Consider the following 18,008-nt stretch of genomic DNA (forward strand, 5'->3'; position numbering starts at 1 on the left):
ACAAAAATAATTTTTGAACAGATAACTTGATAAGCAGGCTAACGTGAATATCACATATATTTTATTTTCTCCTTGCGGACGGGGCCGCGGGTAAAGGCTAGTCTATTCATAATTCATAAGCTTGTGTTAAACTCATCGATTCCATGGTTCAACTATATGGTTGGCTCATCTGCACAATAACAAGATATGTCTGTTCAAACATGGAAACATAAAACTTAGCAGTTTTTGTATGTGTAAGAAAATGTTGCCAATGTGTTGGTTTCATTTTGAGTTTGCCATCTCCTTTTGACAATCCGATCGACCATGCAATGAAATAAATAAAATCAGCTGGTGAGATGAGCCAACCATATAATTGAACCATGATTGATTCCAATAAGGTTGGTCGAATCAGCTGTTATAAGGTTACCGATACGGTTACCGATAACGCACCAATGCATTGTTTACTATATAGTTTGACAGCTTAAATTGAGATTATGTTGCGAATAGAGTGGAAGGCACTCGAATTCAGTGAAAGAGACACTCGAATGGAGTGGAATGAAGAACAGTAGGAAGGGCAGAGTTGCATTGGATGAATCATTGCATCATTATTAAAGATAAATTTAGAAAAAATAATTAAATGCTTAAGTGTAAGCAAACATTTTTTTTTCAATTACTACAATTAAGGTGTCCTAGATGCTATATATTCCAAAATTATAACAGTTACTTTATGTCTGTTTAAAAATTTAACTTCAATTTCCCTAAGATTTCCGTAATATGGCCATTAGTGGTATTTGTGTGTGTGTGTAAATTTTTAGCGATCAGCTGTTAGTTGCGCTACTTGGTAGTGGTGGGTAATGACACTATTTTTTGAGTGTTAACACAGTAGCACAGGCACACTTTGCAGTGTTAACACATTGTCAAAGAGTATATACCCTGCAAAAACGCTCCACGTCATTTTACTAGTCATTTTACGGTCATTGTGACTTTCTGCAGCGGTTATATTCATAGTCACGTTTGCATGGGCGTGATTAACTTTTGTGACCAAATTTTCCGTTTCGTTCCTATTAATGTGATCGTGCATTCCGCTCCCACTTATAGGATGTGGGCATAGCACTGTGCTACTCACACACGTCACAATGCTCGTCAAATGGCGGTCATTTTTCCGTCATTTCACTCTACATTTTTGAGCCATTTGACAATCAATTTTACTGCGGTTTTACCATTTATATAACCGCCATATAACGTGAATTTTACCTGCAGATTTACTTTACCTGGAGCAGCCATATGAATAAAATATGAACCAAAAAAATTGAATTTTCAATATTTATTATTTTCAATATTATTATATATGTACATGAAATTGGAACTTATATTAATCCAGTTCATATAAAACAGAAGAACTTTAATAATAAATAAACTCGTTTAATTGGTTTTTGTTTTCCAATCTCTTCTAAGCGAGCAAAAAAATAATATTAAGCTTTAGAAAAAACTCCAATTATTTGAATAATCTACAACTTAAAGCTTAGTAGAAATTCAGATTAGGTTTACTCTTTTTTCAGATCATGAATATTCAAAGGTGTCGTAGAATCCGATTGCTGTCGTAATTGATGAATTTAAAAATGTACGACTAGTAATTGAGTCAGACTTATTATTGTTCTATCTAATCATTCAAGCAATAATTCTGCAACCCATAGCAGGAGTATTGATTGGTTTCAAATCTAATTCCGACAGCAATCGTATTACGACATCCCTTATTATATATGCACATGAAATTGCAACTTAAATTAATACAGTTGATATAAAGAAAAGTAATTATTTTAATAGTAAACAAACTCGCCTTATTGGTTTTTGTTTTCCAATTGAAATCTTTTCCAAGCGAACAGAAAATAATTTTGAGCTTTAGAAAAAACTCCAATTATTTGAATCAATTTAAATCTACAACTAAAAGCTAATTAGAAATTCAGATTAGATTTACTCTTTTTTTTCAGATCAAGAATATTCAAAGGTGTCGTGGAATCCGATTGCTGTCGTAATTGATGAACTTAAAAATGTACGACTAGTAATTGAGTCAGACTTATTATTGTTCTAAATCTAATCATTCAAGCAATAATTCTGCAACCCATAGCAGGAGTATTGATTGGTTTCAAATCTAATTCCGTCAGCAATCGTATCACATCCCTTATTTTATATGTACGTGATATTGCAACTTAAATTAATACAATTGATTTAAAGAAAAGTAAGTATTTTAATAATAACATAAACTCTCTTAATTGGTTTTTGCTTTCCAATTGAAATCTTTTCTAAGCGAGCAGAAAATAATTTTAAGCTTTAGAAAAAACTCCAATTATTTGAATAATCTACAACTTAAAGCTTAGTAGAAATTCAGATTAGGTTTACTCTTTTTTCAGATCAATAATATTCAAAGGTGTCGTGGAATCCGATTGCTGTCATAATTGATGAACTTAAAAATGTACGACTTGTAATTAAGTCAGACTTATTATTGTTGTAAATCTAATTATTCAAACAATAATTCTACAACCCATAGCAGGAGTATTGATTGGTTTCAAATCTAATTCCGACAGCAATCGTATCACATCCCTTATTATATATGTACGTGATATTGCAACTTAAATTAATACTGTTGATATAAAGAAAAGTAAATACTTTAATAATAAATCAACTCTCTTAATTGATTTTTGTTTTCCAATTGAAATCATTTCCTGTGCATGCACATCGCTAACCTGTGTTGGCAAAAGATATGATTATACTGTCTTCGATAGATAGTCGGACGAGCCGCTACTCGGCGAAGTAGAGATGACCGTTGTGTCGGTGGCAGCTGTTACAACAGCAGTTTCTAACTTTACACCATCCGTACGGTGTGATAAAAGCTTCACTGCCTTTTCCAATTGCTTGGCGCCAGCAATTTTTGCTGTTTGTAACGCTTTAGCTGTAATGCAAATATATAGATGGGTTAAAGTGGTTTTCGTATGTTATTCAACAACTCACCCTATACCATCATCACAGCCTCCTCATCGATTTTGAATATGTGTACTGTTTCAGTATTCAGACCCAGTTCGTTTGGTGCAATATTTTCGATTTGATGAATATGTATACTATCCGTTAGGCAGACAATTAGGAGCAATCGATTCATTCATATACTGTGGGTATTTGAGCCGTAGACGCAATGGCAGATATTTTGATTCTTTTTGAAGTGTAACATTTGTAAACAGTTGGGTTTCTCTGCTGTCACCATCACCACAAGAGAGCTATTGAAGAAACGCTCGACCAAGATAATATGTGAGATTTACATGCATAGATTTCTTCCACCTTTTCACAGTTATTGATGGAGAAAATGCGAAAGCCATATTTACCATCCCATACCGAAATAGAACTGTAGAGGAAGAAACATTTTATAAAATTTAATAAAATCAAAAAATGATAGTTGTGCTAAAATGGGGTAACGTATTGTATGTTAAAGTATAGCGAAGTCTCAGCGGCTTTGTCCTGGTGAAAATTGTAGGAATGAAAACGGCGACCTTGTAACTGATGTCCAGAGAGTGCTTAGATTATGGAGGGAACACTTCTCTGCTCTCCTAAATGGAGGCAGCAATTCACCGCGCAGAGATGAAGAACCCGATCCCGCAATCGATGATGATGGAATATATGTCCCCCCGCCCGATTATGACGAAGTTAGAATAGCAATAACCAGATTGAAAAACAACAAGGCCGTGGGCGCTGATGGATTGCCTGCGGAGCTATTCAAGTTCGGCGGCGAGGAGTTGGTAAGGCGCATGCAGCAGCTTCTTAGCAAAATATGGGCGGACGAAAGCATGCCCGACGGTTGGAATCTAAGTGTTCTTTGCCCAGTCCACAAGAAGGGGGATACTGCAAAATGCACCAACTATCGTGGAATCAGCCTTCTTAATATCGCATATAAGGTCCTTTCAAGTGTATTGTGCGAAAGATTGAAGCCCACCGTAAACCGGCTGATTGGACCTTATCAGTGCGGCTTCAGACCTGGTAAATCTACCATCGACCAGATTTTCACATTGCGCCAAATCTTGGAAAAGCCCCGTGAAAAGAGAATCGACACACATCACCTCTTCGTCGACTTTAAAGCCGCCTTCGACGGCACGAAAAGGAGCTGCCTATATGCCGCTATGTCTGAATTTGGTTTCCCCGCAAAACTTATACGGCTGTGCAAAATGACGTTGAGCAACACCATCAGCTCAGTCAGAATTGGGAAGGACCTCTCCGAGCCGTTCGAAACTAAACGAGGTTTCAGACAGGGTGACCCCCTATCGTGCGATTTCTTTAATTTGATGCTGGAGAAAATTATATTAGCTGCAGAACTTAACTGCACTGGAACAATATACTATAAAAGCGTGCAATTACTGGCATATGCTGATGACATTGATATCATCGGCCTAAACACCCGCGCTGTTAGTTCTGCTTACTCCAAGCTGGAAAAAGAAGCGGTAAAGATGGGTTTGATGGTGAATGAGGACAAAACGAAGTACCTGCTGTCATCGAGCAAAGAGTCAGCGCATATGCGCCTTGGCAACCACGCTACTGTTGGCAGCCATAATTTCGAAATAGTAAAAGACTGCGTTTATTTGGGAACCAGCATCAACACTAGCAACAACATCAGCACTGAAATCCAGCGAAGAATCAATCTTGCCAATAAATGCTACTTTGGACTAGGTAGGCAATTGAAAAGTAAAGTCCTCTCTCGGCGAACGAAAATCATACTCTACAAGTCACTTATCGTACCCGTCCTGCTATATGGGGCAGAAGCATGGACCATGACAACAGCAGATGAAGCGGCTTTGGGAGTGTTCGGGAGAAAAGTTCTTCGAAAGATTTATGGACCTCTACGCGTTGGCGATGGCGAGTACCGAAGAAAATTTAATGATGAGCTGTACGAGCTATACGCAGACATCAACATAGTCCAGCGAATTAAAACGCAGCGGCTGCGCTGGCTAGGCCATGTTATGCGAATAAAAGATGATGCTCCGGCCAAGAAAGTGTTTCTATCGGAACCCGCCTATGGAAGCAGAGGTAGAGGGCGGCCCCCACTCCGTTGGAGGGACCAGGTGGAAAACGATTTAAACTCCCTTGGTGTGACCAATTGGCGCCGGTTGGCGGAGCGAAGGGCGACTGGCGCGCCTTGTTGGACGGCCATAACCGTTTAGACGGTTAAGCGCCAATTAAGTAAGTAAGTTAAGATGATGCGGGAATAACCAAGTAAGCTCCTTCCAACCTTTGATTCGGGGGATGGTATAATGGTATGAAGATGATAGCGTGCGACAACATCGCGAGCTTGCGATGGCTGGAGGAAGTGGTTCCAAACCTCCAAAGGCAGGGCACGAACGCTCGTTTTGAGATGGTGGATAAAGCGCAAATCCCCAAGGTAATAAAAGTTAAGGTATGGATACCATGCGTGATGAAGTCGGAGGATACACTGCGACTTTTGCAAAATCAGAATCCGAACATACCGACACAGGATTCGAAGGTCCTTACTGTATCTCGGCCTACGGACGAAGGTTAGTTATACATCTTCCAAATAAACAAGCAGGCGGAGGATATATTGTACGCGCAGCTTGGAAAAATGTCCTTAGGTACAGGCAAAATGTATATGCGACTCAGGAAAAGAAGTCGCGGGTATTAAAGTCCTAACACGGTGGACGTCGAAAAGGACCTCAAAAGCCTAAGGGAAACAAGACAGGTGGAGGTAGCCCACGTCACCCCGAATGTGTTAGAAGGGGACCAACAGCCAGATGGTGCTGTGAGTCGCATAGAGGAACACCCGGCACAACAGGTACAAGAGGCTGAAGGGGGCTTCGAACACTCTAAACCAAAAGGGCTAGAGGAGGACGACGACGTCACGATGAAGGTGCTGGAGGGGGACAAGCAGCCCATTGGTACTGCGAGTCATACAGATAAACCTCCAACACAGTAAAGTGGCGTCGAGCGAACCCCTCCTCCTAACGCGCTGATCCAGGAGCCGTGGCCTCCATCGGGAGGAAAGGGTCCTGGACTTAGCGCGCGCGGATTTGGCGTTTACTATGCGCAAACGGAAGGACGGGTGCGAGCTGTAGTAATGGTAAGGAAACAGCTGCATTCATATATGCTGCCTAATTACACTACTGAGGACCTCGTAGTGGTGGTGAAATCGCCGGGCTCAGATGGTACATGTCCGGCCATGCTACAAGTTTCAAGTAGGGCGGTCGTGGTATGGCTTAAAATAATATTCGATGGGTGCATAAACTGAATCATGTACCGCACTCTTGGAGAACTGCTCGTGTAGCTTTCCTACCAAAGGCGGGGAAGATCGGTCACGTGTATCCCAAATATTATAGACCCATAATTTCTGTTCAAAACCTTTGAGAGGCTGATAGATGTGTACATAAAGTCCAACGTGGATGAAAAGCTGCTCTCCACAACACAACAGGCGTACACCAAAGGCAAGTTAGTAGACAGCGCATTGCATAGGGTGGTAACAAGCATAGAAAAAGCCCTGGAATATAAGGAATATGCTCTAGAAGTCTTCTTAAGCATTGCCGGGGCTTTCTAAATAGGCGATTATTGATGGTCTTAATTACGTTAAAGTACATCCAGCCTTACCCAGATGGATCGACTGCATGTTAAACTGCAGTAAGATTACATCGCAATGGGGATTGTACGCGGCCACGAAATTAGTGGACAGGGGCACTCCGGGTGCTATCACCTCTGCTGTGGACGCTGGTCATTAACCAACTGCTTAGGGAATTCTACGAGGGACCAGAAAAACTTACGGTTTACGCAGATGACGTTGCATATGGTCTTGTTTACAAAGAGGTACAAGGTCCCTAATTGGACCAGGCCTAAGTTAGGAGGGGCGACCCTACGGGGAAACCTTGCACAAAATATCTAGGAATGATCCTAGACAGTAAGCTGTCATGGAAGCTCAACGTGGAGGAGAGGGTAAAATAGGCTTAAACGGCACTTTATGCATGTAAAAGAATGCAAAAGAACCGGCATATACGATCAGAAGGAACTCGATGACGATGCCTCAAAATAACAACCAAAAGCAATAATTATCATTTCACTGACACAAATTTTATAGTTTTTTCTTCCGGAGTGGGACACAATCTTTTCATAATTTTACTTAACAATTTAAGATTAGAAATTTTTTTCAATTTGTATTTTGACTTACCAGCAACAACAGAATCATGTTTAATTGTACGCCGCACAATCATTATAGCATCATGTAACGAAGCTCCGTTTCTTTCAAAAATTGTTCGGCACCGCCACGTAAAATCAATGTATATGTTCTAGCATTAACGCAACCTTTAAATAATTATAAACTATAAAAATGAAGTTAATGTCAAACCCACTATCAAACCTTGGAAAATGTTGAAATGTTCACCACCAACTTGACGTTCTGCAAAGTAATCACATTGACCCAAAACACTTGAATTAATATCATTAGCTGTAGTCATAACAGCTCCACCACAAGCTTTCATTGTACGTTTCAAATCTTCTTCTGGTACACTAACAGAACATTTCACGATCTGCAAAATACTGTGTACCAACATCACCAATTGGTAGTTTAGAAAACACAACATTGGCGCCTTACTTACCTATTTTATTGTACAGGAGACGCCATTCAGCATTAACAATTTTCTGATACTCTTGGACATTGGAGGACATTGCTGTGGCAGAGCATTTTTCCAATAAAGCACTTTGTTGTTCCTTTGATTGGCGCTTCCGCATGTACAGCCATGTCATATTTTGGTCATGCATAATTATAATGCTTTACGTATAGCTTTAATGATGATACGTGCATGCACGCCTTCCTCAACATATGGTTTAACTTGTTTTAAGATTTTACCTGCTTAAAGTACTACTGAAGTGGTGCCATCGCCGACCTGATAAGAGAAACATTTTTATTCTACACATTCTAATATAACAAAAAACTTACCTCAGCATTTTGAAATTTGGCGATGTCTACTAGAGTTTTACGGCTGGATTCACAATATCCAATAGTTTCATAATGGTTGCCCCATCATTTGAAATTGTGGCCTTACCACTGGAATCAACAATATGCTTGTCCATACTACGTGAACCCAATTGAATGCGAGGCATTGATGTGGATATGAGTTGAGGTTTACCATGAGAGCTATCGGTACCCAAGCATTTTTTACACAAATACTCATGTACCCAATACAAGTTCAGGACGTTCATATTTATCGACACGCTGGCCGGTATGGCCCAAATGTTGGAAATATGCAGTTGGCACTGTTGAGAAAAAATATGGATCAATGAACACAAGTAAAAGTGAAAGATTTTTTTTACCATCTTTTGTTAATTTACACATTAGACATTGGAAACGACGACCAGCATCTACAAGTTGCTATTGAGCCTTGCAACGATTAGATCTAATTGCACCCAATTCACCAAAATTTACAATGGGTGGCTCATATTCACCCTCAACCGTTCGTGCCATTGGTGAGGCGGTATGTGTAATGGACAAAGCTGTTGTTTTTAATAAATCAGCTGTTGCATGTATGCAATACAAAGACAACCTGCAAAGAAGAAAGATCAATGTAATTGCCAAACAAAACATTAATTTCGATTATCGATACCTAACGTAACGTGGCGAGGAGTTACCCTGATCTTCTTCCACATATTTTGTGGTCACCAATGGTGGTAATAAACCCTGAGCATTAGTAATAAAAGCACCACCAGCGCTATTTTGATTTTCAATGATAACGCTTATCGGATTTGGCATCTGATCGGGATCTAAACGGCGTTGGGCTTGATCATACTGTTCCGGCTGTTGATATTTACCAGTAACAGGTGCAGGTGGTTGCTAAAGAAAATAACACAAAAATAATCATCAGCAAATTTGTAAATTATTGGTTGTATTAGCATACATTATAACCAGGACGTCCGGACGTGTCCGGGTATTGGGGGTTGACACGGCTTGGGTGGTTGACTGAGCATTGGCGTCTGTCCAGGTTGTGTTGGTGGCATCATAAAAGCCATCAATAACAAGTGCCAAGAATATATCCGCGGCATACCTGCCGACCAAAATGATTCAAGGGGTTGTGATTGCCAACCTCACCTACCCGTGGCGAATCCTGTACCTAACAATTTGGTGTGAACAATTGGTGCCAGTTAACCCTCTGAAATAATCGGCGCAATTGTACGCCATTGTGTTGGCATTAATTAGGCAAAATGCAAACACTTTTCATCCTCCTCGCGTGACCATTCTGTCTTCTTTAAGTTAGGATCAAGCCATTCGTACCAGCGTGCCTTACATTGCTTGGCAGATTTGCGATGCAGCAGTGATACAATACGTGACCACTGGTTTTTGCCATATTTCATTACAGCTACTTTGAGGATTTCATCCTGAAAGTTATCAATTTAGTTAATAAACGGCCAAGAGTAACCAGTCGCGTCAAATGCTTACCTCAGTGTTTCTCCACACACCACCTTTTATCATTATTCGCGGCATGGTGCTATATAATTGTGAATTCTTTCGATGAGCACAAAAATCAAATCAAAAATTTTTGTCGAAATAAACAGCAAAAATCATTGCATATTAAAGACTTTGGGAAAATTTTAGAATAGCACCCCCGAGTTCGGGGTAAAACTTGGTATCAAATGAAAGAGGGAGCTCCCGATCACAAATATATATATTATAAAGTGCGCAAACTTATAATTTAAAAGTTATTTGTTGTTAAAGTTTGAAAATTTAACAAATTTCTATAGAACTTTAAATTACAATTTACACATCTTTCAAAACCTTAATCCACTTACATATCTATATAAATTGGCAACGATAAACTTAAATTGCATTTTAGTATATTTCACATTTCATTTTTGCATTGTTTTCACTTATTATAAATGTTTTTTATTAAATCAATCGCGCTTTTGTAGCAACATGCACATATATATATATATATACATATATTTATTGGTGACATTACAAAGCTGTGCTGCCACATATATATACGTATACACATATAAAATTTGTATAGAAATTTGCAAACTTTACCACCAAATTACTTTTAAATTATAAGTTTGCGAGCTTTAAAATATATATATATGTGATCTGTAGAACTCCCTGTTAATTTTAAATATTTCCGGAGATATTCCATTTAAAACTCTCAAAATTGAAAAAATTTTCCACCACCAAATGTTTTGCTGTCTCTGCTGAATTAGAAATGGCGAATTTTTTTGCACGCAAAAATTACGTATTTTGCTATCCCTATAAAAATAATAGGTGCGAGAGAGCACGATACATTGTGGGAAAGCTAAATTTGTCAACATGCTATTTCATTTGAAGAATTTTTCATTCCAAATCGTCACCCCTGTCAAAAATTCGTGTGTTTGTGTGCGTTTTTGGTCACACGATTTTTGCAGGGTATTTGTTAAGAGGCGTCACTCGATACTTTGTTGTTGCCAAAGCAACCCTGTCAAGTCGAATGTGATTCTCAAGGAAGTTTTGTTTAGTTTTTTTTAATTGAATCCTATATAGTTATGCGGTAAAGTGACTTTGCATAATTACGATTTTTGGAAAGAGAATTAATTAATTAATTTAATACAATCAATAAAATAAACACAAATACCCCACGAAAATATATAGAAGGCGTTTTTATAAATACATCTGATAAAAAAAACCAACGACTACCTTGAGAAAACATCGAGTAATTTGCTTTGGCAATAACAAAAGTATCGAGTGACGCCTCTTAACAAATATATACTCTTTGACATTGTGTTGACACAATTGTGTTATAACTGATTATCGAAAGTCGATATGAGTGTAGGCACAATATTAGAGCACAGTACTGTGTTACTTACCTCTACCGCCACGTTTGACGCCATTTAGAAGAGTAAATCATGGCAACATTTATCTTCTTTCATACTCCAATTATCAAAGTCATATCATCTGATCAAGAGGATAGTAAGTGCCCCTGTGGACACCATTTTTTTATGAAAAAATCAAAATAAAATAAAAATTATGAGAGCGCAGTGAGAATTTTAAAATCTTTTTAAATGTCATTATCCTCTCACCGGTTTTACCTTGTAATATTTGTATCATGTGTATAAATATGTTTTGAATGAAGTGTCATTGGAAAGCAATACAATCAACACACAAGCACAATGGACTATGTATTTATGTGCACTTACGATCTGAGTGTCATTCTCTGTACTATAGAGCAGAGCCGGCCACACAAATACTAAAACAATTGCATAAGTGTGTGTAAAAATTGAGTGACAACTCCCCACTCTGGTTATTTGATTTCAAGATAATCCTAACAATATTTACTTATATTCATATAACTAAGAACGCGGGGGTCGGGCTAGCCAGATAAAACTTTTTTTATAAAAGAAGGTATGGTGTTTCTTCAATGCAAAGTTTACTTAAAAAAATCACTTTTTCATTAAGAATGAACTATAAAACAAAGTGAATGTAAAGATAGAAATATATATTTTCAAAACATAAAGTTATTCAATAAAAAAAAAAATGTATAAAAATTAATAAAACTAAATAGAACGTACAAAAAGGTGCTTATATTGAATTGTAAATATTTATCAATAATTAATTAATTATTATTAATTATTAATATTAAAATTGTCAATATTAATATGTATGTTCAAAGGAACTTAATAATACTAACTAAAACGTATTAAAAGTCACTTTAACCTTGCAGTATATTGTTTTTATTATGTGCCCAAAAAGTAGCATGGACTTTTCCTTTTGCATTCACTGTTGATTTTAGTGAGTGACAAGCGAAAGCAAACGATCGTGATCGCACATCGTTAGTGTTTGTGTGAAAATACGAACTCAAATTGCACAATGTGCAACTTTTGGCCGGCTCTGCTATAGAGCGTGTTACTGTGTTATGAGCATTTACTAGTTTGAGCGGCATTGCACAGTCAGCTTTGTGCCATCGAGTGTGCCACTGTGTTATAAATTAATCGATAAGTGTGTGTGTGCGTGCCGCACATTACTGAGTGTTAAGACAATAACACAGCACAGTGCTGTGTTACTCAGCCTTACTACTTGGTAAAGTTTACAATTTTTGTAACAACCACCCTGTAATATATTCCAATATTAGATAAACGCGACGATAAATTTGTTAAACAACTCGTTTATTTCCCTCTCCGGCAAATAGCGGTTTATGAATAGGAAATTGTAGAAATTCTGAAAACAAATATCAATAAATAATTATGTCGTTAACTGATTCGGTAGGTTATCTGATTTTTGGGAATCCAGTCAGCCAAGCGCTTATTTCCACAACTGCGGCAGTGCTTAAAGGCACGGTTAGTATAAAAGCTACTTATTATTGTAGTTAAAAATTTTATGCATGTTAATATTTCTACAGGTAAATATGTTGCCCAAGAAATTACCGGCACCAAATGCAACATTTCCAGCGCCACCACCGCCGCCCATTCGTTTGCCCCTATGGGAGCAGGCAGGCAATAGTTTCAATTTTATACGTTTAGCTGGTTTATGTGGCGCAACTGCAGTTATTATGGGTGCATATGGCAAACACCATCTTGCCAAAATTGCCGATGTCGATGATAAATCAGAAGCAAAAACAGTTTTTGAGACAGCGAATCGGTTTCACTTTTTGCATTCATTTTCATTATTGGCCATGCCTTTGGTCCATAAACCGTTGCTGGTAAGTTGTTTGAAATGCAGATAATCCTTTAGGAAACTAGTTTCGTTTTATAGGGCTCAATATACGAAATAGTGCATGATTGGTAGGAGAAAATAAAGATTTCCTTCAAAAAATTCCGACTACAAACGCTTTAATGCATCATAACCGATCCCAGGCAACATATTCAGGTAACGTTTTACAAGACGGTGCACCACCTAATTTTTATCAAAAATTAACAAAGGTTGTATCAAAATACGCGTCTCGATCTCCGTTTGAAGAATCTGAAAGCGGTGCACCGTCTTGTAAAACGTTACCCATATTCAAAATATTTTTATTTATAAAATTTGATGGAGAACATTGGACAGTTTTATGAAAGTAACAGTTCAGGAAGCAATCTATAAGCGCCCGGGCTTTGCTTTTAAATTGGGAGATGGGAGTAGTGAAAAGTGAGTACAAGACCAGTTGGGGGTTCAAGAACTATACCGTGGATAAATGACTTTCTCTGCATAAGTGTATATGTACAACAAAATTATAGAAACTACAAGAATCACATGCAAATGTTGAATTTTTCTGCAAATATCTCCACAGCTAAAATTTTATTCTAGCAATTGAATCGGAAAACAATTAAAAGATTGCTCAAAAGTTACTGATTCAAGGACACCCCCTTTTTAAAAAACAAAACTTGCCAATAGATCCTTCCAGACTATTGGTTATCCACCTGTCAAATTGCATCCAATTCCGTCCAGATACTCTGGCATTGTTGAGTAACATTCAAACTTATAGATTGATAAAATAAACAGATACGCTGATAACCGGGGTAACGGGGTTACGATTGATGACAATTTGTGGTCGGTCATACCTATTGGATGGGGCGAAGCACTGCTACAACAACAACAACAACCAGGGTAACGCTAATACCTCCATAACAAATATTCTTCTCTTTATAAGTAACCAGCCTTGTTATCCTTCATCCACATACATTTTTTGTTCTGTTTGTATTTGTATTTATTTATTATGAGCGTATATACATATGTAAGTAAGACTATATGCAGTATATAAAATGAAAATCGTTTTCTATTTCTGTCATTACAGACTGGCTCTCTGATGGTAGTGGGTACTACACTATTCAGCGGCACCCTATATTATCGCGCTTTGACTGGCGATCGTACTTATATACCAGTGGCAACTTGTGGTGGATTTTGCCTTATCGTCGCTTGGTTATCGTTAATATTTTAAGGTGCCAATTTACTACTCCAATAATTAATTAAATAATTATAATATTTAGAGTTTAGTGTATGTATGTATTAGCACAAATTGTTATGTAGTTTGGATTATTCTAAATTAACCTTTTCTATTACGTTTACATTCTTCGTAATTAGTTTTCTTCCAACTGCCCTATTCTGACTACTGACAATTTTCATAGGTCAAATGTAATTGTCACTTGCAAATTTATAACAGCAATTGGAATTAAGCTGCATTAGTTGTCAGTACTCAGCCATAACCAAAAGGGTTTGAAAATCTTATAGATCTCTATTTTCCTTTTCTTTTTTACATTCATGTTTAAATTAGTTTTAATTAAAGATTCTCTTGTAAATATTTAAAATATTATTTAACGTTGTTTGTATTATGTATATATATCTGAATGTTAATACTTAGTACTAATCAGATGTTAATGAAGAAACGGCTTTTAGTATTTTGCTTAATAATATTATTTTTTATTATGTGTATAATGAATTCTAAACGCCATATTTTAAATTATATTATTATGTATTATTAATTGCCTGTTGAATTCCGTAAAATTTCTTTTCAAGAAATAAATTTTGAACAAATTATACAGTACAATTAAAAAAATATTGTTTTATATACAATTTGTTAGGCCCGGTACTTCAGTACAAAATCAACGCAGTTTGTCAGTTAAACTCCGCTTAAAGTTATTCTGCATTTTTTTCCGTCTATTTTAACTGAAGTTTTAGCTGAGCTTAAGCGGCCGATCTGACAGGGTTAAACTCTAGTTAACCTATCAGTTATTTGCGTTCTTTGGCAATGGCGTCGAATATATCCAACGCGCATTTGGGCTTAAGTACCACTACAGCTCATGTTGATAGCAAGGCATACTTCTGAAATCTCAAAAGTTGTTTCGAAACAGTGACTCCAGAATCATAACGTTCCACAGTGGCGTCTTTTGAGTTTTTTCTTTGCAGAAATCATAACTTTTGAACCACTGAAGATATTTTAAAAATTTAAAATGCAAATGAAAGCTAATTATTTGAATTTTTATTGTGTGAAAGCTCAGAATGTCACAGATACAGGGTGCTTCAAAAAAAGTCGAAAATTTTTAGAAAAATGCAAAAACAAAATGTTTTTAGTAAAAAATAAAAAAAAAATAAAATGAGATTTGTCTTATAATGACGTATTTAAGCATTAAATAAGATAAACTAATGATTTTGATAAGATAGCGTGGCACTGCCCACTTATGATAAAAAGTTGTATCTAAGTAGTCACGTAATCAATAACTACCAAAATCGATAGACGTATTGTTTCTTTTAAATGGCAATACTCTTATAAAACTCAAATGTCCGTTTTTGGTACCACAATAACAAGGTGCTTCAAAATTCATCGTAAAATTTTACATGTCTTTTTTTTAATTTACAAGCCAAGTATGTATCTTATTAATAATTAAAATTATTGAAAGTGGTTCAAGGAAATTTTATTTGAGCTAAAGATTAAACAGCCAACGAATTTAGGAAAAGGGGAGTGGCACTGCCTATGTATGCTAAAAAGTTTGATCTTAGTAACCGCTTTACCAATTTGTACCAAACTCGATAGACATATTGATTTCTATAAAAATTTAATACTCGTTTGAAGGCGAAATGCCAAAGCTTTAAAATAAATTTGATAAACTTAAGAGAAATACAATAACGAAAAGTATATATTTATAAATTACTAAATTAATTATTTCTTTTATTTGAAATAAAAAATTAACTTGTACATAGATATCTTATTTTTCAATAAAGTAACAAAATTGATTAGTAAATCTCTTTTTCATTGTGATAAGAACTGAGAAACTTATTTTATCTTAATATAGTCATCGTCACTGGAATATATATCTAACAAAGCAACCATTTCTGAGCTATACGCATCTGTAAGATCTTTTTGTGTTCTTACATACCTCATAGATGATATGACTGGATCAGAAGAGATAGCTAACATGTTGAAAAGGTCTTCGTTTTGTCTAACTCGTGATACTTTTCAGGTGTTCATACATCTATATCTTTTGTAGTCCTTGTTCTTAAATTCTTGAGCTTCTTCAGAAAATTCTCCTAATGGTAAACACTGGTATTCTATTAAATCTTTTCCATGGGCCAAAATTTTATGTACCTTTGGTGTAAGTTTCTTCTCAGGATACTTTTGATGCAGTTACTCTGTAGTTTTAGATGCACATTCTCCAAATTTGGGTCCATTAACTGGTTCATGGCAGTTTAAAATATTTAAAATTAAAAAAAAATAAATGTAAGGCGCGATAACCTCCGAAGAGATCTAAGGCCGAGCTTCTCTTCCAATTTGCGTCGTGCCCCTCTTGATTTTTCCCTACAAATTGGCCGGACGGGACCTACATGTTTTATGCCGACTCCGAACGGCATCTGCAAGGCAGATGAGTTTTCACTGAGAGCTTTTCATGGCAGAAATACAATCGGAGCGCTTGCCAGACACTGCCGAGGGGCGACCCCGCTTAGAAAAATTTTCTTCTAATTGAAAAATCTTATTTCTAAAATTTTGATGTTGCTTTGCCCGGGAGTTGAACCCAGGGCATACGGTGTGATAGGCGGAGCACGCTACCATCACACCACGGTGGCCGCCAATCTTTTCACAATATATCTATGTTGTTGTTGTTGTAGCAATGCTCGCCCCACCTAATAGCCGCGACCGATCACAAATTGTCATCAATATCCTCTAACGGGAGTCCAAGGAAACTTGCCGTTTCAACAGGGGTGGACCATAAGGAAAGGGGTGTTAGAGGCGTTGGTTCCACATTACAATTAAAGAGATGGTTGGTGTCATGTGGGGACAAGCCTGGGGCAAGCAGGGCATACATTTTGTATGTCGGGGTTGATTCTGGATAGGTAAGAGTTTAACATGTTACAGTATCCAGAACGAAGTTGAGCAAGAGTGACACGCGTTTCCCTGGGGAGTATGCGTTCCTCTTCTGCGAGTTCTGGATATTTTTCTTCAAGTACTGGATTCACCGGGCAATTCCCGACATAAAGGTCCGACGCCTGTCTATGGAGTTCACCAAGGACCTGCTTGTGTTTTTCCGCTTCATACGGCTGGGTTCTCAGGTGCCGTATTTCCTCAAAATTCTTACGGAGATGACTCCCTAGGCCCCTAGGCGGTGCTGGTTCGTCAATCAGATGTCTGTTGGGATGCCCAGGTTTCTGGGTATTCAACAGAAACTGTTTGGTCAGCATCTCATTTCTCTCCCTGATGGGGAGTATTCTCGCCTCATTATGCAGATGGTGTTCTGGGGACATAAGAAGACAGCCCGTGGCGATTCTGAGAGCAGTATTTTGGCAGGCCTGTAGTTTCTTCCAGTGGGTGGTTTTTAGGCTTGGCGACCATATGGGTGACGCGTAGCACGTAATCGGCTGGCTAATTGCGTTGTATGTGGTCAAGAGCGTTTCTTTATCTTTTCTCCAGGTACTGCCAGCAAGGGATTTGAGGATTTTATTACGGCTCTGAATTCTTGGAACAATTGCGGTTGCGTGCGCACCAAAATGTAGATCCTGATCAAACGTCACACCCAAGATTTTGGGGTGTAGGACAGTCGGTAGCGTAGTGCCATCGACGTGGATGTTCAATATGGTCGACATTTGGGGCGTCCATGTTGTAAATAAGGTCGCGGAAGATTTAGTCGGTGACAATGACAGGTTTCGCGAGGCGAAAAAACTGGAGAGATCAGGGAGATAGCCGTTTATTTTATTGCATAGCTCATCGATCTTTGGGCCTGGGCCTGTGGCCATTATTGTGCAGTCATCGGCGTAGGAAACGATTGTGACCCCTTCCGGTGGTGAAGGTAGCTTAGATATGTAGAAATTAAACAAAAGCGGGGATAGGACACCACCCTGTGGCACCCCTTGTTTAATTCTCCTTTGTTTTGATGTTTCGTTTCTGAATTGCACCGATGCCTGCCGACCACCCAGATAATTTGCGGTCCACCTTTTAAGACATGGGGGAAGGGTAGACCCTTCCAGGTCTTGCAGTAACGAGCCATGGTTGACAGTATCAAAGGCTTTTGATAGGTCTAGCGCTACGGGTACTGTTCTATGGTGGGGGTATTGATTCAAACCGCAATTTATCTGGGTGCTAATG

At 37.8% G+C, this 18,008-nt stretch overlaps 1 protein-coding gene and 1 long non-coding RNA gene across 3 annotated transcripts; one reads left to right on the forward strand and one right to left on the reverse strand.

Annotated features, from left to right (window-relative positions):
- Window positions 1–1,312: 1,312 nt before the first annotated feature.
- Window positions 1,313–10,152, reverse strand: LOC137253402 (uncharacterized). Of its 2 annotated transcripts, none has more exons than XR_010953788.1 (10): window positions 9,440–10,152; window positions 8,901–9,378; window positions 8,610–8,836; window positions 8,338–8,549; window positions 7,946–8,262; window positions 7,605–7,892; window positions 7,367–7,545; window positions 7,178–7,311; window positions 2,986–3,370; window positions 1,313–2,926 (listed from the first exon to the last, which is right to left on the reverse strand). It is a non-coding gene; the product is annotated as an uncharacterized lncRNA (long non-coding RNA). The 2 variants fall into 2 exon arrangements; XR_010953787.1 differs by having other exon boundaries at window positions 8,320–8,549; window positions 9,440–10,151.
- A 1,939-nt stretch (window positions 10,153–12,091) lies between these two features.
- On the forward strand, window positions 12,092–14,964 carry LOC137240159 (transmembrane protein 256 homolog). The gene is made up of 3 exons (XM_067766125.1): window positions 12,092–12,300; window positions 12,363–12,662; window positions 13,734–14,964. The coding sequence occupies exons 1-3, from the start codon at window positions 12,208–12,210 to the stop codon at window positions 13,875–13,877; spliced, it is 537 nt and encodes a 178-aa protein (XP_067622226.1). The 5' UTR covers window positions 12,092–12,207; the 3' UTR covers window positions 13,878–14,964.
- The last annotated feature ends 3,044 nt before the right edge of the window (window positions 14,965–18,008 follow it).

This window comes from Eurosta solidaginis, chromosome 1, assembly GCF_040869045.1.
Source record: "Eurosta solidaginis isolate ZX-2024a chromosome 1, ASM4086904v1, whole genome shotgun sequence".
Taxonomy (NCBI): domain Eukaryota; kingdom Metazoa; phylum Arthropoda; class Insecta; order Diptera; family Tephritidae; genus Eurosta; species Eurosta solidaginis.

What these genes read in the sequence shown, in the direction of transcription:
- LOC137240159 (XM_067766125.1), top strand. Translation starts at nt 12,208, where the DNA reads ATGTCGTTAACTGATTCGGTAGGTTATCTGATTTTTGGGAATCCAGTC. An exon ending in CGGCAGTGCTTAAAGGCACG is followed by an intron (nt 12,301 to 12,362) that starts GTTAGTATAAAA and finishes ATATTTCTACAG; the next exon opens with GTAAATATGTTGCCCAAGAA. An exon ending in TGGTCCATAAACCGTTGCTG is followed by an intron (nt 12,663 to 13,733) that starts GTAAGTTGTTTG and finishes CTGTCATTACAG; the next exon opens with ACTGGCTCTCTGATGGTAGT.